At 49.1% G+C, this 21,906-nt stretch overlaps 3 protein-coding genes across 6 annotated transcripts in view; 2 read left to right on the top strand and 1 right to left on the bottom strand.

Annotated features, from left to right (window-relative positions):
- The window catches only part of CHPF2 (chondroitin polymerizing factor 2), a 4,220-nt gene extending 3,176 nt beyond the window's left edge, over positions 1 to 1,044 (bottom strand). The window contains exons 1-2 of the mRNA XM_085312016.1: positions 891 to 1,044; positions 387 to 815 (exon numbers count right to left, since the gene is read on the bottom strand). Coding sequence (XP_085168142.1) covers positions 387 to 658 — 272 coding nt within the window. The 5' untranslated portion in view covers positions 659 to 815; positions 891 to 1,044. The remainder of the gene's footprint in view (positions 1 to 386; positions 816 to 890) is intronic.
- Positions 1,045 to 1,323: 279 nt separating this feature from the next.
- On the top strand, positions 1,324 to 12,174 carry ABCF2 (ATP binding cassette subfamily F member 2). Of its 4 annotated transcripts, none has more exons than XM_085312019.1 (15): positions 1,324 to 1,337; positions 1,688 to 1,861; positions 4,492 to 4,704; positions 5,598 to 5,780; positions 6,113 to 6,284; positions 6,420 to 6,515; positions 7,479 to 7,581; positions 7,669 to 7,764; positions 7,873 to 7,992; positions 8,518 to 8,607; positions 8,862 to 8,972; positions 9,225 to 9,287; positions 9,748 to 9,876; positions 10,655 to 10,858; positions 11,556 to 12,174. In XM_085312019.1, exons 2-15 carry the CDS (start codon positions 1,708 to 1,710, stop codon positions 11,691 to 11,693), a joined length of 1,872 nt encoding a protein of 623 aa, XP_085168145.1. In that variant the 5' UTR covers positions 1,324 to 1,337; positions 1,688 to 1,707; the 3' UTR covers positions 11,694 to 12,174. The 4 variants fall into 4 exon arrangements, with proteins under 4 accessions (XP_085168145.1, XP_085168144.1, XP_085168143.1 ...); XM_085312018.1 differs by lacking the exon at positions 1,324 to 1,337 and adding an exon at positions 1,365 to 1,441; XM_085312017.1 differs by lacking the exon at positions 1,324 to 1,337 and adding an exon at positions 1,368 to 1,510.
- Positions 12,175 to 15,579: 3,405 nt separating this feature from the next.
- Positions 15,580 to 16,698, top strand: H2BK1 (H2B.K variant histone 1). Its single transcript, XM_085312021.1, has 2 exons — positions 15,580 to 15,699; positions 16,428 to 16,698. Exons 1-2 carry the CDS (start codon positions 15,580 to 15,582, stop codon positions 16,662 to 16,664), a joined length of 357 nt encoding a protein of 118 aa, XP_085168147.1. The 3' UTR covers positions 16,665 to 16,698.
- The last annotated feature ends 5,208 nt before the right edge of the window (positions 16,699 to 21,906 follow it).

The raw sequence follows: 21,906 nt of genomic DNA on the forward strand, positions 1-21,906 counted from the left end.
GCTAACCACTAGTTATACACATTCTTATTAATTGAGCAGAATTTCACTGATCAATAGACTGATTAGAACATGTCAAATCATTCTTCAAAACTTTCGTTAGACATAAATAATAAAAGAAGGATTAAGAGTTTCCAATCTTCTTGTCTTTTTTGGGGGGGAGGGGAAAAGATCAGTTGTGATATACTTCTGTTGTGCCCATTTGTAGCATTTAGCACATTTACCTTGTTATTTTGTGCTTCTACAATTGGTTTTTATTATTAATTGAGATATTTCAAATGGCATTTTTCAGCCTGAACCCATTAACTTATGCAAAACCATAGAATCCTTAGTACCATCTATACGTGATTATTTTCTGTGAAGAAGTTTGGCCAAAGGAAGACTTTTACCTGAGCACTTTTTTGTAAGGCTTGTTGGGGTCTCTGTAGTAGGGAACGATCCTGGGCCTGAAGTCTTCACGGTCCTGGCCTGGCCCTCCCTCTGCTGCCTCTGTCTGTGCTTCATCGGCAGGCAGCCCAGGCCGACCTGCCGCCCCTGGGCACGCGTCCTCGCTGGCCTGGCTCCAGGAGGCGCGCAGCAGGCTCAGGCTGCAGCCCAGGGACAGGCCCAGGAGGAGCGGCAGCACGGGCCGCAGCGCGGCCAGCACCGCGGCCAGGCGCATTACGGCTCAGGCGGCGCCGGTGCCTTCGGCAGGCCTGCTACGGCCGGCACAGGCCCCCGGAGCCGCTCCGGGGCCCGGGGAGCCGGCAGCCGTGGGACATCGCAGGCGCAGGGCGTCAGGCGCGTCAGGCGATACGGGGCGGGCAGCGGCGGGGACCCTGCGGGAGAACGGGCGGGTAAGCGCGCGGCCCCGGGCGCGGCGCGGCCTGCTGGCGGCACGGCACCGCTCTCACCTGTCGGCAGAGCAGGCCGCGGGCGCGGCCGGCCCTGGGCTCCGTGCCGGAGGCGCGGGGGGAGACAGCAACTCCCACCCGGCCACACTCCCGTTGCTGCCACCTCAGCCGCCTCATCGCCGCCCTCGCGCGCTTCCGCTTCCCCTCTCAGCTCTATGGTGCCGCAGCCGCCGCTCTACCCGCCGGCGCCCGCCGCCTCTATGGTGCAGCGAGCCACAGCCTTCCGCGCACTCGCTAGGGCGCGCCCTGCCCCCGCCTGCGGCACGCGCGCAGCACGGCGGAGGCCGTGCGTGGCCGTGACGCGCGCTCAGGCCGCGCCCCTCGCGCGGTGCGGCGCGGTGCACGCCGGGACCTGCAGTGACCTGGCCGCACGAGCCCGCTCGCGGCCGAGCCGACAGAGGGAGCTTGGACTCTGTTTCCCAGAGTGGCGTCAGCGACCCGGCGTCGGTGACGTCTTGTGTTGCTACTGGCTGCTGTTCCGGAGGGGGGTGGAGTGTGCGCACGCGGTAGCAGCTGTCCTGTTGCGACAGAAGGAAAGCGCGGAGCAGCCGGTGCGGCGCCGCGCCGAGCCGCGCCGGGTGGGTGGGCGGTGCGGGCCGAGCTGGGCCGGGCCAGGTCAGGTCAGTCAGGCGGCTCTGTGCAGGCGGCCCGGGGGGCGGGCGGCCCTCGGGCGGCCTGGAGGTGCCCCGTGCCCCGGGACGGGCGGCGCATAGTGCTGCCGGGGCGTGGAACAACGGGCGGCGCGGCGCGGCCTGGCCTGGCCTAACGGCCCCTGTCGTCCCGCTGTCGTCCCGCAGCCGCAGCCCACCGTCGCAACATGCCCTCGGACCTGGCCAAGAAGAAGGCGGCCAAGAAGAAGGAGGCGGCCAAGGCCCGGCAGCGGCCCCGCCGRGCCACGGAGGAGAACGGCGATGCCGGGATGGAGCCGCAGGAGGCCCGGCCCCCAGAAGCCAATGGGACGTTGATGCCAGGTGAGAGACGGCCCCGCCGTACTGGGGCCCGGCCTCGCCGTGGCGCGGCCAACTGTCCGGCTCGTGGCAGCGTGCCCTGCGGAGGTTGGCACTACTTGGTATGGCACACTTGGCAGGCTGTCCTTGCCTGGGGTCAGCTTGGCAGCCCCGTATGTTCTGGGCTTGGGAATATCCAGCCAGAGCCTGTTTATAGATAGCAACTGTGCATATCTGTTTTTGCCCACAAATTAGTAAACTGGGATATTTTTCCTCGTCAGATGAAATTACATGTGGACATGGACTTGTGCTGAACCAGACTTGCYGCAGTGTCACCCATTAGGGCTACTCTCTCTCCCTGCAGTCAGTAGTATTCCATAACAAATTGTGTGGTTGTTTTCCACAAGCTGGGTGACCCAGGTATTCACTACATGCTCTCTTGAGGCTAGTAGAATGATGATGGTTGGTGCTGATGGGCCATTTCCCTCTCAAGCAGATACTGTCCTGATTTTCTGGCATTTGATGCCCTCACTTGGGTCTCTTCTGCTGCAGTACCACTGTGGTGTCTTGYTTCTTCTCTGCTCTTGTTGCAAACCTGATGTTGCTATGAATCTCTATTCAGCTGAATCTCTGGGACATATCTGGTTTGCCAAGCTTAGGAGCCTGGATAACTTAATGAAAGAAACTTTGTCAACAGATGATGATCTTCCTAAAGGAAATAGGCAAGGTAAAGCTTGAAGAGAGAACTTATTTTTTGTCCTTATTTTAGTCTGCCTGGTTGCCCCCAAGTTGTTGAGCCAACAACTTCTTTTCTGAGGCAGCAAAGACTCCAGGCATATCCTCCTCGCATTTTTGTTGGTGTTGCTTTTAAAAGATGCTGAGTGCGTGGAACAGGGCCCCCAGGCACCCGAAGTGCGGGRGTCTTAACCGCGAGGCAAGGCTCCCCTGCAGAGCGCCCTGACCTGTGTAGCCTCCGCGATCTCGGTGACTCCTGAGCGCGGCGCGGCTGGCAGCTGAGGGGGGTTGCTGGGTGACGGACTCGGAGCCGCCAGGAGGCCCTGCGGCGGCTGGAGGCGGCCGCGCGAGCGGAGCTCTGCGGGGCCGTGAGCGGTGTCCGCCGGCCCCCGCCCGCCGCGGCGCCGCCGGCCCCGGGAGACGGTGCTTCTGCGCGGCCCAACCAATCGCTACCCGCGTCCTGCGCTCATTTGCATGCCGCCCTTCTATTGGTAGAGCCGGGGAGCCGCGGGCCGAGCGGGGGTGTGGCCGAGCCCAGGGCGCCGCCGTCGCCACGTGGGGCCGGGGCCGGGGCCGGGGCCGGGGGATTCCTGAGCGCGGCGCGGCTGGCAGCAGAGCGTGGTTGCTGGTGGCGGACTCGGAGCCGCCACGAGGTCCCGGAGCCGTCGGAGTCGGGGCTCGCTCTGCGCCTTGGGCTCTCTGCTGCCACCGTCCAGCCCTTGCTCTGAGTCCGAGTTGGCTTGGGGCAGGCAGGGAGCGCTCTGCCTGCAGCCGCGGGCGCATTGCTGAGGAATAACACAAGCAAAGCAGTTGCCGTCGGTTCRGGTTGCTGAAGAGAAGTGGTGAGCAGGCAGTGGGAGGAACTGGACTCTGGGCCACTTCTTGGCCTTGGCCTGCCTGCAGTGTTGGTTGGGCACTGTGGAAAAGAGACTGTTAAACCACTATATGATTCAGAAGGCAGATTAAATGAGTCAGTAAATGCATATTCTTCACTGGCAATTCCCTGTGAAATAACTGCAAAKAAACAGATAAAACTTCTGTGCCTTTCTTGTCACTCATCTGGTTTGCTTGTTTATGCAACTCTTCTACTTACGTTGCAAGTTCTTTTAAAGGGCGTCCTATGTCAGCATGGTCTGCAATGTCTGCTCCTTCTTGCCTGACACACATCTTTCCCCAAGATGATAGTGATTTTACTGCATGACTGATTTTGCCAGGAATGTTAGGTTTTGACAGCCAGGCTGGTATCACTTACTGACCTGAACTCTGACAGTCTGAACACCAAGTCTCTGCTCTCAGAAGCTGGAGCTTGCTAAGATCCCCAATGGCATTTTCCTCTTCAAATGGCAGGGTCTCCCCAAGGAGTGAAAATTGGATTGTAACCCAGGGCTTCAGGACAGAAGATCAGCAAGGCAGGAAAGATCTACTTAGATTATAAGAGGAGAGGAAGAAGGAGCCTGCACACAGACAGATTTGCTTCTTGAGAATTGGTAGGGCCTCTTCCAGTGCTGCTTCTCTCCTCCTCTATTCTTTCCTGTCACTTATTTCCTAGCTAAATTTTCCTTATGCCAGTGCTTTCCTTAAGAAGCTTGCAGGCAGCACTGCTTAGCTCCTTCCCTCATCCCAGTCCTTCCTGCAGAGTGTTAGTCCCATCATACTTTGGTAGCAGGCTAACTATCCTGGCAGCTCACTTAGTTCTAATGGTCAGACTTTATAGATTAGGTGAAAGTTGCTCTTGGACCATATATATCTATCTGCGGAGCTGAAAAAGTGTATTAAAAAACTTTAGGCCTCCTTAATGTTTCTGTAGAAATGGGAAAATGGTGTTTGTTTTTTGGAGTTCTGGGCCTGTCAGCATAGGGGCTTGTGGATTCCCTTGTGACTGTGCATCAATAACACTTCTGATCTGTCTCTGCATACAGAGGTGGATGCTCTTACCAAGGAATTGGAGGACTTTGAATTAAAGAAAGCTGCTGCCCGTGCTGTGACAGGAGTGCTGGCTTCCCATCCTAACAGTACCGATGTGCACATCATTAACCTCTCATTGACCTTCCACGGTCAGGAACTGCTGAGTGATACAAAACTTGAGCTAAAYTCTGGGAGGCGCTATGGCCTGATTGGACTCAATGGGATTGGTAAGCTGTGGGGTACAGTGATATAGGCTTCTTGGAGCTTGGTGAGGATTCTGTAGTGCTGAAAAGCTGAACAGATGGAGGTGGTAAATGCTAGAAGCCAGAAAAAAGGTTATTAGACGTGCCTTGGACATGAAAACTGTCCTGCCACCTTGCCACCAACAAAGAGGAATTGCTAGTAGGGTTATGAGGTTGCATTCTGGCTTTGAACTATGCATTTAGACTTGCTCCTGTGGAGAGTAGGAAGAAATGCCTGTCATCTGATACCTGTTTGCAGATTTTTTTTTAAGCAATGTCGCTAATGCTACTAGTGAAAAAAAAATCCTGCAGGGTGTGGAGGAGTAGGGAGTATTTGGTTTAGTCTGACTGGAAAAAACAGCTTCATCAGTCCCTGGAGAAGGTGACACTGTTGTACATGGAAAGATGCAGAATGTGGGTGTAATTGAAGACGAGCTACTAAGAGGGACCAGCTAGTTAAACTTTCAGGGAAATACTTAAGTTCTCCAGTGGTGAATGCGTTGCTTTCTTCTGCATTAGGAGTTTTTAGAGTCTGGGATTATATCTTCCTGGTGAATAGGTGTTAGACAGCAGACAATGCACAGCAGAGATAAAACTCGTTAAAGCAGGGCAAGGGCTGAAGTGCAATAGTTTTCAAAGAACTTCTTCATTGTCTCAGTCCTGTCCTTGGGGTGGTGATCTTGAGCTGGGAGGGCAGCCTATTGCAGTGAGGCAACAGGCTCTGGTTTTTCTGGCTTCTTTGCCAAGGAACTTCCAAGGTTTTCTTGGATTGGAGAGGAAGGGAGTCTATGGGACTTGAGTATATCTCATGCATTGCTCTGTTACCTTGAATCTCATTGAATCTAGTGAATAATTGTGGAGTATCTGTCTGCACGCAGGGAAATCCATGCTCTTGTCAGCTATTGGGAAACGAGAAGTCCCCATCCCAGAGCACATTGACATCTACCACCTGACCCGAGAGATGCCTCCCAGTGACAAGACCCCTCTACAATGTGTGATGGAGGTGGATACTGAGAGGGCCATGTTAGAACGAGAAGCAGAGCGTCTGGCTCATGAAGATGGTAAAACTTCTCAGAATCCCTGTGGGCAAGGGACATTTTCTCTACTTTCCCTCCTCATTGAAGAAAAAGCCTCATTTGGGTTCCTTGGCAGAGTTTTTACATGTTACAGTACCTCTTTCTCCTTGCTGCCCTGTACTAGTTGAAGAGTCCTATGGGATTCCACTTCCTCTTTAGATKAAATTATCCCATGCAGCTTCTTAAGGAGTCTCTCAGACTTGGGAGTGGAGGGGGCTGAGTAGTGAAGCAGACAGACTTGAGTTTTCCCAGCTGTAGGGAGCTGCAGTGGAGAGCCTGTTATTGGTAGAAGTACTGACAGGCAGGCTCTCTTTCAGCGGAGTGTGAGAAGCTGATGGAGTTGTATGAACGTCTGGARGAGTTGGATGCTGACAAGGCAGAAGCACGGGCCTCGCGTATCCTCCATGGCTTGGGGTTCACTCCAGGCATGCAGAGGAAGAAGCTGAAGGACTTTAGTGGTGGCTGGCGAATGAGGGTAGCACTTGCTAGGTGAGTGGTATACTGCCTGCTGCCTCCTGGGAGAATGCCTCTCTGCTCCCGACTCTTTCCAGGAACTTTGAGAAGAGCACGGAGGCTCTGAGTGCCTGCCTTTGCCCTACCCTGTCATCTCTTCTCTCCTTGCAGAGCCCTATTCATTCGGCCATTCATGCTGCTGCTAGACGAGCCCACAAACCACCTTGACTTGGATGCCTGTGTGTGGCTGGAGGAAGAGCTGAAAACGTAAGCATGAAGGAGTTCGCTGGTTCCATGGGTTGTGCTTTCCTGCAGGAGCATCTGGTCAGCAAGCAAGCAGGCACCACAAGAGTAGCTGTATACTGTTCTGGTGGCTGTCTAACTATGTTGCAATASCAGTGATGCCTTACTGTGCTGGCTACTATGTTTTTCTACAGAAGGGTTTCTGATGCAAGGGTAACAAATTCAAAATAAGCCCCTGTCACACCTTCAGTGAGGAAAGGAGAAATGCTGATCTGTGCTCACTGGAGAAACTTCTTTCTGAAAGCTGAGAGGGGCCCTGGCAGCCATAGTAGCAGCCCTGTTTGCTGTACCAGCAGTGTGAACTTTACAGACCTGCCTGCCTGCTCACCTATCTGCATATTTTTCTTTTTTCTTTTCTTTTCTTTTTGTTTTTCAGAACTGGAATATCTGAATCTGCCAGCTTCATCTGTTCGTAGTATGTCAGGGAGATACTTTAGTAAACAAAGTTGAAGTATTGATGCTTAAAGTAAAAGGTTCAGGAATAGTTCTGAAGCTTAGATTATCTGGATTGTGGGTTAAAAGCACCTGATGCAAACATTTGAGAAAGGCTTTTCATTTGCAGAGGTTATTCCATTAGCTGTATCAGCTGAAACTTTTGCATGCTTGTTTTCTAAATCAGATGTTTTAGGAAGGTAATTTGAGCCTCTCTCTCTTTTGGGAGGCCCTTGACTCTTCATGAAGACTGGGACCCCTAAACATACGATGAAGAATGTTGTGGCCCAGTGATGGATATCCTTCGCTTATTGTAGCTGTGTGTAGCTGCTTTACCCCAGATTTCCCACAGAATCGCCAAGGCTGTTATCTTTGCTCCTAATTTGGCTGTAGACAAGACAGTTCTAGTGAATGTCAATCCTTTGCCACTCTCAGGGCTGCCAAGCACGAAGCCTTTTCGTAGCTTAGTCTCTAACGGCTTATATGGTGCCACAGGTTCAAGCGGATCCTTGTGCTGATATCCCACTCCCAGGACTTCTTGAATGGTGTCTGCACCAACATCATCCATATGCACAACCGCAAACTGAAGTACTACACAGTGAGTGAATGGCACCTGGACAACYAGCAAAAACAGAGGAGCTGACCTCTGGGACATGTCTGATGTTTCTATGGTCTCTGTCTCTAGGGAAATTATGATCAGTATGTAAAGACCCGCTTGGAGCTAGAAGAAAATCAAATGAAGCGTTTCCACTGGGAGCAGGATCAGATTGCCCACATGAAGGTACCTGCCTAGCTGCATGAACATCTGTCTGACCATAYATGTGAGCAACCCTGTACCTCCTCAACCTTGTCACTGTGGCTTTCAGGCTAACCTTGTGTTTTGTTGCAGAATTACATTGCACGATTTGGTCATGGCAGTGCCAAGCTGGCCAGGCAAGCCCAGAGCAAGGAGAAGACCCTTCAAAAAATGATGGCTTCTGGCCTAACAGAGAGAGTGGTGAATGATAAGGTAAAATCAGACATGATATGGTATATAGAGATCAGAATTGTGAACATGGGCTGGATAGGTAAGATGAGCTTTAGCTGACAGCTAGAATGGCTGACAGACCTGGGAGCAAGAATGGGATGCCCTTCGTAATGCCAGGAGGGTGATTACAGTGAGGATAGTGTAAGGTTGAAGAGTGGAAAGAGCAGTCTTAATCTTCCAAGGAAGAGATGGAGATTTATCACACAAATAGGGACATTTTACAGACACAGAAATCAGTTTTTAAAGTTTGGAGAAGATTGAGGAAGATGCTCAGAGCACTCCTTTTTTTTTGAAGAGGATAAGCCCGCATATGCATCAAGAGGAGAGAAATATGTGATCATTAGCCAGTAAACAGGCTTGCAAACAACTAATTGGAGTAAATCTGTTGAGTGAATTGCTGGAGTGCCTCATAAATTACAGATGACTGTAGACAGGCAGAGTTATCCTGGAATAACTAGGCTGTCTTGTACTCCAGGGTGTCTAACAAGTGGTATTCTGTGTTAACAGACTTTGTCATTCTATTTCCCACCATGTGGGAAAATCCCCCCTCCTGTCATCATGGTGCAGAATGTCAGCTTCAAATATACCAAGGATGGGGTGAGTATGTGCAGTGTGCTGTAATGCTTAACTCTTGCATGGTTTGTATGGAGATTACTCCTGTCTCTGCTTTGTTTTTGGATGTGAGGCTTTTGACTAAGCTCTCCAGTCAGGCTGCAGCGTATTACTAGCAGATGAAACTTCTTGGTAGTGTTCGTACTGAGTCTGCTGAGGCTAGAGCTTTTCAGGTGCAGCATGAATGTTCYGAATGGTAGTGGAAAGACATAATATGTGTCAATCTTTGTGGTTTTCAGCCATGGATCTATAATAACCTGGAGTTTGGGATTGACTTAGACACCCGGGTAGCTCTTGTTGGACCCAATGGAGCTGGAAAGTCAACACTGCTGAAACTGCTCACAGGAGAGGTGTGCTCCTTGCATTGTCTATCCTTTTCTGCACTTTTAGTCTTGGGGTGATCTCCAGCTCTAATTTGCCTGACCACCCCAGTCGGACCTTGGAAATCTAAGGTCTTGCTGCAGTACAGGATTTTCTCTCACACACCAGCTATTCAGACTGCCTCCTCTKTGTTGGGGAAGAGATGGCTGGGATCTGTTTGGTTTTGTGTACCACAAGARAGAGGAATTTCATGTTGAAATGCTCTTATCTTCCCCTTCTAGCTGCTGCCCACAGATGGGATGATTCGCAAGCACTCACATGTGAAGATCGGCAGATACCACCAGGTACTCAATGCAGCTGACACCAAGCACATGACATACTGAGGAAAAAGCAGCTAGGAATGAGGAACCTTGTCCTTCAATTTCTGCTTCTGTCTAAGCTTCTYCCACTGCTTTCATTTTGTTCCTGGAGTCAAGGGAAACAACTGTTCTATTGGCTGAATGGGATCTAATCAATGTTCCTCCCCTGAAAAGAGGCTTTCTTTGGTCCTTTCTGTTTAGCTTTTCACCTTCTATGTGAGAGAGAGTACCTTGTGATTGGTGCTGAATAAGCTTGCTATTCTGAAGAAGCACCTTGACTGCTTCAGAGACTCCTTCCCTAATAATTCAGCACAATTGATTTACTGGGGGTGGTGTTGCCGCCTCTTGTTTGGTGCTGGTATCAGAGAGGTGTAAGTGGGGAGGTGCTCTCAGTCATGAGGTGGATGGCCTGCATAGCCTGAAGCTGACTTTTCTTCTTTGTCAGCACTTACAAGAGCAGTTGGATTTAGACCTCTCGCCCCTGGAGTACATGATGAAGTGCTACCCAGAAATCAAGGAAAAGGAGGAGATGAGAAAAATCATTGGCAGATATGGTCTGACAGGGAAGCAGCAGGTGAGCATGAGCTGTTGGAGTTTGCTTTTTGCTCATTAGGGAAGCATAGCTTCCACATTTTCTGTTGCTCCACTGATGTCTGACAGTGTGACACAGTATGCGGCACTGCACACCACAGCTTTTAAATGTTTTCTTCATCTCCGCATTTAAAACTGGAGAGAAAACAAATCGTGGTTCATAGGAACTTTCCCTGTGTTGCAGGAATGTGTAGGTTGGAATAGGTGGCCTCCTGAGAACCTGGGTAAAGAAGAGACAGGTTGTGGCATAGTGCTAGACCCAAGTCTTTTTCAATCATAACTTGAACTAGTTATACATTTGAGATGTATACCAGACAGAAATGCTACAACAGATTCTTAACTGGGAGAGGGAACTACCTGGTTCAGACAAGAGGACAGGTTTCCACACATCACATGTATGACAGGGATTGACCTCACCACTGCAGTTCAGCCTTGATTTTTATACTATCCTTCTCCATTGGTCACTCCAGAACTTGAAGGTAAATTTAGGCTTGTGTTAAGATGTAGTAACATTGTCCCTTGGAACCTCTTAACACAAGCTGGATCTTGTTACGGACACTCTTTCAGAGGCCCCTGGAATCCCTTTGTTCTGCTGGTGAAGGAAATTTAATCTAGGTGTAAGCCTGATGCAGTTGTCCCCTTTTGTCATGTAGCTGTTGCAAACAGGTTGAGATCTGAGTATTTTGTAGTCGGTGCTGTAATCCAGGAACTGGTGCTATAAATATACCTGCAGAGCTGTGAACAGTGTCTGTGTTTGTCAGGTGAGCCCCATTAGGAACCTCTCTGATGGGCAGAAGTGTCGTGTGTGCTTTGCGTGGCTGGCCTGGCAGAATCCTCACATGCTTTTCCTGGATGAGCCCACTAACCATTTGGACATAGAAACAATAGATGCTCTGGCAGATGCTATCAATGAATTTGAAGGAGGAATGATGCTCGTCAGCCATGACTTCAGGCTCATCCAGCAGGTAAGGAGGGTAGTGAATTTTGGCAAAGCACCTTTCCAGCACCTTTTGAGCAGTCATTAAAATAAAGTGTTTTCAGCTGATTGGCTCTAACTCATCTCAAAATGATGTGTGAGTACAAAAGTCACTGGATGTGKTTCTCTTGCCTTGTTCATGCTGAGTGACGGTGTAGTCTAGAAAAACCGCAAGCATTTAAAAATAAACTAAAAAGCTAAGAATAAGTCAAATAGACTTGTCACTGTGGAGGTCTTAATTAGTGTGTTTTTTTTTTTTTAATGATACTGGATTAGTTTTACCAGAATATTTCTGTATTTCGCACACAGTCTGCAGATGTGAGGAAAACTGTTTTTGGTTCCACATACAGGGAAATGTCAGATGTTGGTTTACCAACTATGGCTTCTTCTGCAAGTTCAGATAAAATTTTGTCTTTCTGTGCAGCATATCCGAAAAGTTCAGCTAAAGAACTAGCTTTTCAAGTCCCAATTTAGAAGAGAAGGATTTTTTTTTTTTTTTTTTTTTTTTAGTCCATGAATTAGAAGGGGTCAAAGACTGTTATTTCTAAAATCTTGAAGTACAAAATATTCAGAAAACACTGTACAAGAGTTTTTATTTGACAGTTTAATGCATGAAAGTTATTAAACTCTTTCCTTATCAGCTTGTAGAGGCTATAGACTTCTCCTCTCTCCTTGTGTGCTTTCAGGTTGCACAGGAGATCTGGGTCTGTGAGAAGCAGACAATCACAAAGTGGCAAGGTGACATCCTTGCCTACAAGGAACATCTCAAGTCAAAGCTGGTGGATGAGGATCCGCAGCTCACCAAAAAAACCCACAATGTGTGAGCTCGAGCAGTCAGTGAGGTGCTCTCTGTGGAGACTGACAGTGGCCAATGTGACTCTCCCACCTGCTGACTGGAATGGGACTCTGCTGCTATCTCTGTGGCTGTGTTCTAGGATTGCTGCAGTACTGCTTCCCCTTGACTTGCCTTGCGCCTCCAAATCTGGACAGATCTCCTCTTCTCTCCTGATCTGGCTACGTTTGGGCAACCATTTCCCTATTTAGATGATGTCCCATCTAGAGCCAGGCCTTGGAATCTAATGGCCTGGGGTCTTGGCACTGGCGGTTAGGGTGTCTGGATTGCAGTGATACAGAAATGGAGACCCCAGTCCAGCTTCTCCCACGTCCTCCTTTCCAATTTCTGCTTCAGTTTAGAAATTTCACTTCAAACTCCTTTGGCCTTGGTTTGTTTTTAACTATTATTTAACAGTGTAATTAACAGATCTGCCTGAGAATCCGTCAGTAAATAAAGAGGGAAGAACAGTCTCCTCTTGTTTTGTGAGCTGTAGTAGTTATTGGGGCATGGTGTGGGGCAAATTAGCCAGTGCAGAGCTTTTTGGGTAAGGATGTAGGGCCCTCTCTTGGGGTGAATGTTCAGTTCTTCAGTACTGCAGTTCTCTTGTTATAGGCAGAACTGGTGGAGTAAATGAAGGGGTGAGAACTGAGCTCAGGGGGAATGGAACAGTGAGCAGGATTCTTGTACCTGGGGAGCCTCTGCTAATTCACAGAGCCAACCCTGTTTTTCCAGCTGATGACAAAAGGGGCCAAGTCACGTCTGCATTTTGTTTTAACAGATACAGCTCTAAATGCTTCTGAAGATTCAAAGTTAGAAATAGAAAGTAGAGCTATAAAGTATCAGTGTGTTCTCTGCAACAGGGCAGCTTAGGTRTATGCTTTTTCCTTCATGTTGGATTATATGGATCTAACCTGGGACTTTTAATAATTAAGAATTTTTGGACTATATTTGGCTGCTTGATCTCTGCAGGTTTGACTGATCAGGAACAATGTTATTTTAATATTTTTGTTCTTAATACAAATTTTTATAAAAGTTGGTGCTTAAACCTCACCTTGTGCCACACAAGCTTGAAACTTAAATACTATATTGAACAAAATACATTTTCATGTATTTTWAAATAATGAAAAGCTACTAAAAAAAGTAGTGAAACCAAAATACTTGTGATCATGGTTTATCATTTTAATTACTTTTAACATACGAGAATGGCAACACTGGTCATGTGAAAAGTTCATGTAGCACAATAACCTGTTTCAACAGCACATGTTTAGAGAAAAGTAGAAGGGTAGGACAAATATGTAGTTGTACTTTCTTGGAGTACTCTCTCATGTGCCAGCTATTTCTGGCTATGACTTCTTGAGCAGCATAATTTTTTGTTTTTTTCTGAAGGAACCACCCAAGTTGTGGACTGCTGTTACAGAAATCCAAAGGGCAAATATCACAGTGGGAGTTGTTTCCATGTTCTTGTTCAAAGCAAAAGTGACTGTTACTGCTTAAGGTGTTAGTTCCCTGCACTAGAGATAYAAATCCTGAAATACTCATTGTTCAAATGGAACATGCATGCATGCTTAAGCAGAGAGATTTCAACCTGGATTTAAACCTGATCTTTGGTGACAGTTTGTTAGACTGCACTGAAGCAGTTACAGCAAGCATATGTCCCAGGTTAYTGATTGCTGTGTGAAAGGCAGCTGCCAGCTGGAGCAGCAGTATCTTACACTATCTTAGCTAAGGCTTATCTGATCAAACACAAAACCAGAACTAGAGCTAGACAAACTGATGAAAATTGCTCCTTAGCTCCAAGAAGGGTTAGTTCTGTGAAAGAGGTAGGTTGGAGTCTCCACACTGTTACTCTTGCTTGTAGTCTAAAAGTGAGTTACAGCCAAAAATTGCAGATGCTATCTTCAGGGTTATGGGATTCCCTAGCCTTTGTTGTGTTGCGAGTCGACACATGCTCTGAAAATAGTACGAGTTAAGCCAAGCACCGAGCTTTCAGAATGGACAGCCTCCAGCTCCTGCAATCTATTGAAGCAGCTGTGTGTAAAAGTATGAATAAGATAGTAATTCCCCAAATCTGGGAATACAAATTTAACTATACTGTTCAGTGGATCAGCCTCTGTCCTTGCTATATTATATAATGACCAGTTATGCTTAATGCTGAGTGCTCAGTCTCTGTTCCTCATCCACCAAACTGCTTCCTTGTCACTAAACATTTTGTCAGAAAAAAAGCATAACCCATGTGTTCATAACTGCCAGTGCCAGCTACTGCTGCAGCTGAGGATAAATACCATTTATAACACCTAACAGCTCCTTCACCATTTGAGAGCCTCTGTCTGCTATGACCAGTGGAAAAGGCAGAATAGTTCCAGGTACAAATCATTCCCTCTTTGGTTAGTGAACAGCCTCCCACACCACAAGAATCTCAGCTATTACAGCTCCATAAATCAGTGGGTGAGTGGAATGCACACCAGAGGGGAAAGCCCTGTGCTACACCTGATCAGTGTGTAGCCTCTTACGAAATGAAAGTGATGATGATGCTAGTTCCTTCCTCCCACTTTGAGTCATCCACCGACAGCTCCTGACCTTGATAGACCTCACTGAATAAACTGCTCCCTTTCCCAGAAGAATACCACCTATCTTCTGTGCCCAAGCCTGTTCATCCTTAATAAACACAGTGATGCGACCATTTCAGCCTGCTCTACGTGATCATTGATATTTCAGTTTTTGGGTGGAAGAAGTAGCSCCTCTACAACACTTGGACCCAGCTTTTCACTGTGATGTTCATTTGCACTAGGAGCAGGCACTCAGATGTCTCTCTACGAGGACAGGCCTAGAATAAAGGAAAATTCAAAGAAATGTTACTGGCTGTAGAAGCACTGGCAGTGCAACCCACACAGTAGGTCTCCCACACTGAGTCCTTTGGAGGATATGATTTGCTAAGAATGAGCCATGCGAGCAGCACAAGGTGTGCCTCCAAGCAGGGGGCAGTGCACATGCTGCCAGTATCCTGTCTACCAGATATTATGTATTACCCTTTCATGAAGTGTCTGTTGTGGTGCCTACTGAGAGAAAGGCTTCCTTTGCTCTTGTATCTAGAGCAAAGCATAGAAAACTATTTTGTTTACTTCTCCACTGTGTTGCTTCACTTTTTTTTTCCCCTCTCTCTCTTTCTCTAGCTTAGCTTACTTTCTGCATCACTATTACCATCACTAATGTGATCACTGGTCTCCAAGACAGGTCAGATAYGTACTCAGTGTGCCAGCCTCTCTTTCCTGGTGCCTCTCTTCTGTCTTTTCTTTGAAAGGGGCCCTGTTGTGTGAAGTAGGCTAGACTCCTAAGCCCAGGCTAGCTGAGTGAATGGGAGGAATACTGCCTGTTGAGGTGTTTATACTGCTTTCATTCAAATGCTAATGGTCACTCTAGTTACTGACATCCACCAACTGCACTACCTGTTCTGTAGTACAGAAGAGGTCCCATCCGTTTGAATCTGGAAGCAACATCTCCAGTAGTCTGGTTTCCACCCTTCTACCAAAGCAGCAACCCTACTTTCACTAAAACCTGCCCTGGAAAAAGCTCCTCTCTGGCACTCCTGACCCATGTGACTGAGACACTACCTCCCTTGCCCCTGTCTTTACCTATTATCCTGCAACTGTTCGTCATGTCTGAAAGTCTCATTAAATTAGTTACTTGGAAGCTCCTCCCTAGGCCAGCTGGCCCATCACTTAGTGCAAAGCGGAAGCATTAGAGTTACAGATGTGTATCCCTCCTACTTCTTAGGGGTTGCACCTGTGGCCATTGAGGGACCTGCTGCCTTTGCTATATAACTAGCCCTATGTCAGCCAGTAATTGCTCTGTTAGAGTTGGCTCTGATAGAGGTTAGGATGAGTGCAGAGGCTGGGAAGAAGCGTGGTCATGCTCCCATCTCTGGAGACAAGAAGTCTAAAAGGAAGCCTAAGAGAAAGGAAACCTATTCAGTTTACATCTATAAAGTACTGAAGCAGGTAAGTAAATGCTTCTCTATAGCTAAGAATTGTTTCAAGTGTAAAGCTGCTTTTGCACATCAGCACTACAAATAGGAAGGGAGGAAAACTTCCATATCTCACTCTAGTGAGATGAAAAAGAGAGTGATTGGGTAGATAGGAGCCCTAGCTGAGCCTCTGGAGAAAGGGAGAAGAAAGAGAGTGGGAGGAAGCAACACCTCTTGGGGTGAGGAGGAAGTTGATCTAGGGCCCTCTGGAGTCGGTGAATCTACTCCTGGTCATGGAACAGCCTTCAAGAAATAACTGAATGGAAATCAGTAGGGCAGCAGTAGCTGCTTTTGGCCCAACAAGCTAAGTATTAAGTAATTCCTATTTCTGGAGGTTAAGACTGCAATTTATGTTGTGGAGATGAGAAAAGAGCTTATGGAGGTGGCTGTGAACTCTCTAGGCCTCAGCCATCAGTATTGGCCTTAAAGCAGGAGGGCATTTTCACCCTTTGCAGCTGGCTTCCTCTAAGGGGCTCTGCAGAGGCTCCTGCTTGGGCAATCTTAAAGGCATGGTGGTACTGTGGGGGCCTCTCYAGTCCAATGCAAGTGGCAGGTGGCTCAAGACTCCAGGCAGCTCTTGGGTCCCTTCAAGGTGATGCTGTCCTGCTGATGGGAAGGAGGCTCATGTTTTGGGGGAGGACWGCAGGCCTTGCTGCCCTGGGATGACGGGTATGTGAGATGGTGCTTGATTCTGTCTGGTAGGTGCACCCTGATACTGGCATCTCCTCCAAAGCCATGAGCATCATGAACTCCTTTGTCAATGACATCTTTGAGCGTCTGGCTTCAGAGGCCTCCCGCCTGGCTCTCTACAACCACCGTTCCACCATCACCAGCCGTGAGGTGCAGACGGCCGTGCGACTCCTGCTGCCGGGYGAGCTGGCCAAGCATGCTGTCTCCGAGGGCACCAAGGCTGTCACCAAGTACACCAGCAGCAAGTGATGGCCCCGGGCGCAATAAAGCTGCACTGCGCCGCGCCGCCTGCTGCCTGCTCTGTCATGGCGCCGCCGGGGCGGGAGGTCGCCGCGGCCCGCGAGGCGGGGAGCGCTCGCCGTCGCCCCGGGGACCGGCGCGGCCAATAGGGAGCGCGCGGCTGCTGAGGCGACGCGGCCGCCTGGCAGCTATGGCCGCCGGTGAGGCCCGGCGCGGGGAGGGACGGGAGAGGGGCCCGCTGGGGGCCTGGCGGGGGCGCCGAGGAAGGGAAGGGGTCTCCGCCGCGGGCCGGGCCGGGCTGCTCGCGCCGGGTCCCGGTGGCGAGGGGTAACGAGCCGCCGCGGGTGGGAGGCTCCGCGCCGGGCCCCGCGAGCGGCCCGGCCCGCTCGTGGCCGGAGGGAGCGGCCGGGGCACGGGGGCCGGGGCCGAGCCGGGGCCGGGATGATGTTTCACTGCCATAACCCTGTGTCGCTGGCAACGCCAGTCTGTGGAGTGGGAGAGGCGGGCCCTGGCCGGAGGGGATGTCCTGGGTGCAACCGCTTCTGCAGGCACAATGGGAAGGGCAGGAAAAAAAGTGTTTTTGGGGGGTTCCCCCCCCCCCCGCCCTTCACTGGTGGTATGTTCCTGCTGGGATGGGTCTGGGTAGGGAGCAAGAGGAAGTGGGGATACACAGCAGTGAGGGGAAATCTAATATGCTGCTCCTTCAGGAACCTGCTGRGTATTTCCCAAGGGATAAATGTGAAAATCCCTAGTCCTTACTTGCGCAGGAAGGACAAAGGTGTTCAGAAAGAAAAAGCATGTTTTGCCTTTGGCATGCTGCTAGCCACTTCAAGAACTTAGAGTAGAGCTTAGTACACCTAAGTGTATTAGATCTGTTTTAACCACTAAATGCAAAAGGAGGATTGAGCACAAGTATGTCATAGTTTATCAGAGAACTACCTTCCACATGCTGCCTTGTAAGGCCTGGAAGCTACAGGGGAACCTTGGTTTGGGGGATGCAAGCTGGAAGCTTAATACAAAGACACAACATTGCTGTGGTGCCTGAATATACTGCAAAGTTCTCTAGTACAGAGTTTTTCTAGCTCATATGAGCTATCTATAGTTTCGCCCCCTTACAAAGGGTAAGAATGAACCAGTCACTGGACTTGGAAGTTGGTGGCTCTTTGGGGTCTTGACCTAGTGATAAGAATGATGAGCAAATGGAGAACTGTTACATTAGTGACTTGACACTTCAAAGGAGGAAAACAGTAAGTAAAGTTTCCTGTGAAATTAGTGCCAAGGAGGAGAAAAACTTAACCTTTAAATTTTCTGAAAACTTATCATGTGTTTATAGAACTGGGATTGTTTAAAAGGAATATTTTGAACTGAAAATCAACCTTGGTTCAGAGAAAGCAACACTTGGAGTATTGGAGGGTGGTGGAACAAAATAGTAACTTACATGGCATGTGGAAAATCCTTGCTGGCTATCAGCATCAGAAGTTAAAAGCATGGATAATGATAGGATATGAAGAAGATCATATTCAATACAAGGAAGAAAAACAACAGAAAACCCTGGAATGATATACAGCAAGTAGTAAATACAGAAATATCAGCTGTTTACAATGAACTTTTTTATTATTTGACAATTTTTTTTTAACAAAGGTAATTCCTGATCCATTTATAGATCAGAGTACTATTAAATAGCAGTTAGATGAATCACTTGAAGGTCAGTATGCCCAGGTAACTTTTAACTGACTTCCAAAAAAAGTGGTACTCTTTAGCCCACTGGCATTTATTAACAAATATTGATGTAGCAGACAACTTTAAGTAAAACTAGGAAAGAATTGTGTTCCACCTTGGAAAAGGAGAATAACATAGCTGAATGTAGGTCAGTTAGCCTAGTATTAATCCTGGGCAAAACAATGTGAAAATTGTTCTAAGACTTACAAGAAATTAAAGAGTTGGGACATAACTAGTTTAATTAAAGAGTTTGTGGAGAATAGATCTTATTACCAATAAAGCTTGTGATACAATGTCATAGATTTGTTCTTCTTAAAAATTAAAAAGGTGCACTTCAGTTCTGTAATACCATTTATATGGCACCCAATAGGATGATATTTCTGAGCTACCTAGTTCTCAGCAAGTGGTTAAAAAGATCATCAGCGGAGGTTTTCTTTCTTATGGAGTACTGCAGGAGTTGATATTCAGTGTGCTCAATTAAACCAGAGCTGTGGTAAACTCGTGTGACAGTATATAGAATCATAGAACTAGTAAGGTTGGAAGGGACTGCTGGAGATCATCTAGTCCAGCCTCCCTGCTCAAGCAGGGTCACCTAGAGCATGTTAGACAGGGTTGCGTCCAGGTGGGCCTTGAAGATCTCCAGAGAAGGAGACTCCACAACCTCTCTGGGCAACCTGTTCCAGTGCTCTGTCATTCTCACAGGGAAGAAAGTCTGCCTGAACCTGAGGGGGAACTGCCTGTGGTTCAATTTCTACCTATTTCAGTTGTCCCATGTGACAAGACAAGAGGCAAAGAGTTTGTCCCTGTCTCCTTGACTCTCTCCCTTCAGGTACTTGTGCACGTTGATAAGATCCCCCCTCAATCATCATCCTTCCCCAGGCTGAAGAGGCCCAGCTTTTGCAGCTGTTCCTCAGAGGGCAGATGCTCCAGCCYTCTGATCATCTTCATAGCCCTACACTGGACTCTCTCCAGTAGCTCCATGTCTCCCTTGTCCTGGGGTGCCCAGAWCTGGATGCAGTATTTGAGATGAGGCCTCCCCAGGGCTGAGGAGAGGAGCAGGATCACCCCCCTCRACCTGCTGGCAACACTCTGCCTAATGATCCCCAGGACACAATTGGCCTTTTTGGCTACAAGGGCACATTGCTGGCTCATGGTCAATCTGTCATCCACCAGCACTCCCAGGTCCTTCTCTGCAGAGCTGCTTCCCAGCATGTCATCCCCCAGCTTGTACTAGTGCCTAGGGTTATTTTTCCCTAGGTGAAGGACCCTGCACTTAACCCTGTTGAACCTCAGGAGGTTCCTCTCTGCCCAACTCTCCAGCCTCTCCAGGTCTCTCTGAATGGCAGCACAGCCCTCAGGTGTATCAGCCACTCCTCCCAGCTTGGTATCATCAGCAGACTTGCTGAGGAGGCACTCTGTCCCCTCATCCAGGTCGTTGATGAAGAAGTTGAACAGGATGGGACCCAGTACTGAGCCCTGGGGAACTCCACTAGCTACAAGCCTCCAGTTAGACTTCGCACCACTGATGACGACTCTCTGAGCTCTGCCTTTCAGCCAGTTCTCAATCCACCATCTCTGTCCACTCATCTAACCCACGCTTCCTGAGCTTCTCTAGGAGGATGTTATGGGAGACAGTGTCAAAGGCCTTGCTGAAGTCAAGGTACACAATGTCCACTGCTCTCCCCTCATCTACCCGGCCAGTCATTCCATCTTAGAAGGCTATCAGATTGGTTAAGCATGAGTTCCCCTTGGTGAATCCATGCTGCCTACTCCTGATCACCTTCTTCTCCTCCATATGCCTGGAGATGACATCCAGGATGAGCTGTTCCATCCCCTTYCCAGGGATGGAGGTGAGGCTGACTGGCCTGTAGTTTCCTGGGTCCTCCTTCTTGCCCTTCTTGAAGACTGGAGTGACACTGGCTTTCCTCCAGTCCTCAGGCACCTCTCCAGTTCTCCAGGACCTTTCAAAGATGATGGAGAGGGGCCTGGCAACAACATCTGCCAGCTCCCTCAGTTACCCGTGGGTGCATCCCATCCGGGCCCATGGATTTGTGGATGTCTAGCCTGCCCAGAAGGTCTCTAATCCTTTCCTCCTCAACCAAAGGAAAGTCTTCCCTTCTCTGGACTTTCTCCCTCACGTCCAGGCTGCAGGATTCCTGGGGGCTGCCCTTAGCAGTGGAGACTGAAGCAAAGAAGGCATTTGGTAATTCTGCCCTCTCTGCATCCCTTGTCACCAGGGCCCCCACCCCGTTCAGTAGCGGGCCCACATTTTCCTAGTCCTCCTCTTGCTGCTGATGTATTTGAAGAAGCCCTTCCTCTTGTCCTTGACAKCCCTTGCCAGACTCAATTCCAGCTGGGCCTTAGCCTTCCTCGCAGCATCTCTATATACTCTGACTGCATTCCTGTARTTCTCCCAAGTAGCCTGTCCCCTCTTCCACATTCTGTGTATTTTCTTCTTCTGTCTGAATTTGGCCAGGAGCTCCTTGCTCACTCATGCAGGTCTCCTGTTCCTTCTGCTGCACTTCTTATCATAGGGATGCACCGCTCTTGAGCTYGGAGGAAGTGATGTTTGAATACTAGCCAGTTCCATATGAAAGAATCCTGGACCTTTCAGTGCTTGTGAGGTGATGGTGAGTCTCAAAAACCTATAGAGCTGTGACAGATGCCTGCCTCTGAATGAACAGGGTGTTGGTCTGGCTCAGTGGTGTATGCTGGACAAGACATGTGAAGCTCTTAGAAAGGGTACAGGAGGCAGTAGAACTGGGATGGCACATTGTGACCCTTTTTTCCAGCCCTGTTGCTACAATGTGGGGCTGCTTTGGYGGTGGGGTGTGGGTAGATGAGAATGAAGAGGGTGTACAGGGTGCTTTGTTTCTTTTTGACCGCATGACAACATTAGAGTGCTCTTTTCTTTCTAGTGTCTTGCCTGCAAGTTAGAACTGGTCCTGAGCACAGGTGTCAGAGCAGCACCTCACCTGTCAGGGCTGTACTCCTTTTTTCTTTCCCTCTAGCCCTTACAGCCAGTTATGCTGCAGGAAAAGGTGGGCAGGTGGGAGAGCAGGTGTGTCAGGGCTGCCTGTGAGCCAAGTTCACAGGGAGATCTGGTGTAATGAGCAGCATCAAAAGCAGACCTGAGAGAGTTGGGCCAAGGAGCTGGGCTGTGAGCATGCTGTGATCTGCTTCCAGAATGTTGGCAGTTCATTTGCCTACCCAAATTATCGTTCCCTAGGTCAGAGCAGTGTGTCCATGCGTTCCTCCACYCAAGCGCTCCAACTTCCCTAAGCCCAAGACGTGCACTTGTGCTTTTTTGTGTGATGAGTGTTCAAGAACAGTTGGGAACTGCAGTTCTGCCTCTGCCCTGGAGGTGGTTCTCTCTGACTATCTGATGTCAAATGTATTTTGATGCATGGAGGAGAACCTGGTGCTGCCCAGCTCCAAGCAGACTATTGGAGGACCAAGTAACTTTGCGCTATGGCACTCTCGCTCCCTCAGCTGTTGTAACTGTCCCCCTGTGCTGGTAAGATGCTGGCAT

The sequence above is a fragment of the Rhea americana genome, unplaced genomic scaffold (assembly GCF_003343005.1).
Source record: "Rhea americana isolate MKP2758 unplaced genomic scaffold, rheAme1 scaffold_354, whole genome shotgun sequence".
Taxonomy (NCBI): Eukaryota; Metazoa; Chordata; class Aves; order Rheiformes; family Rheidae; genus Rhea; species Rhea americana.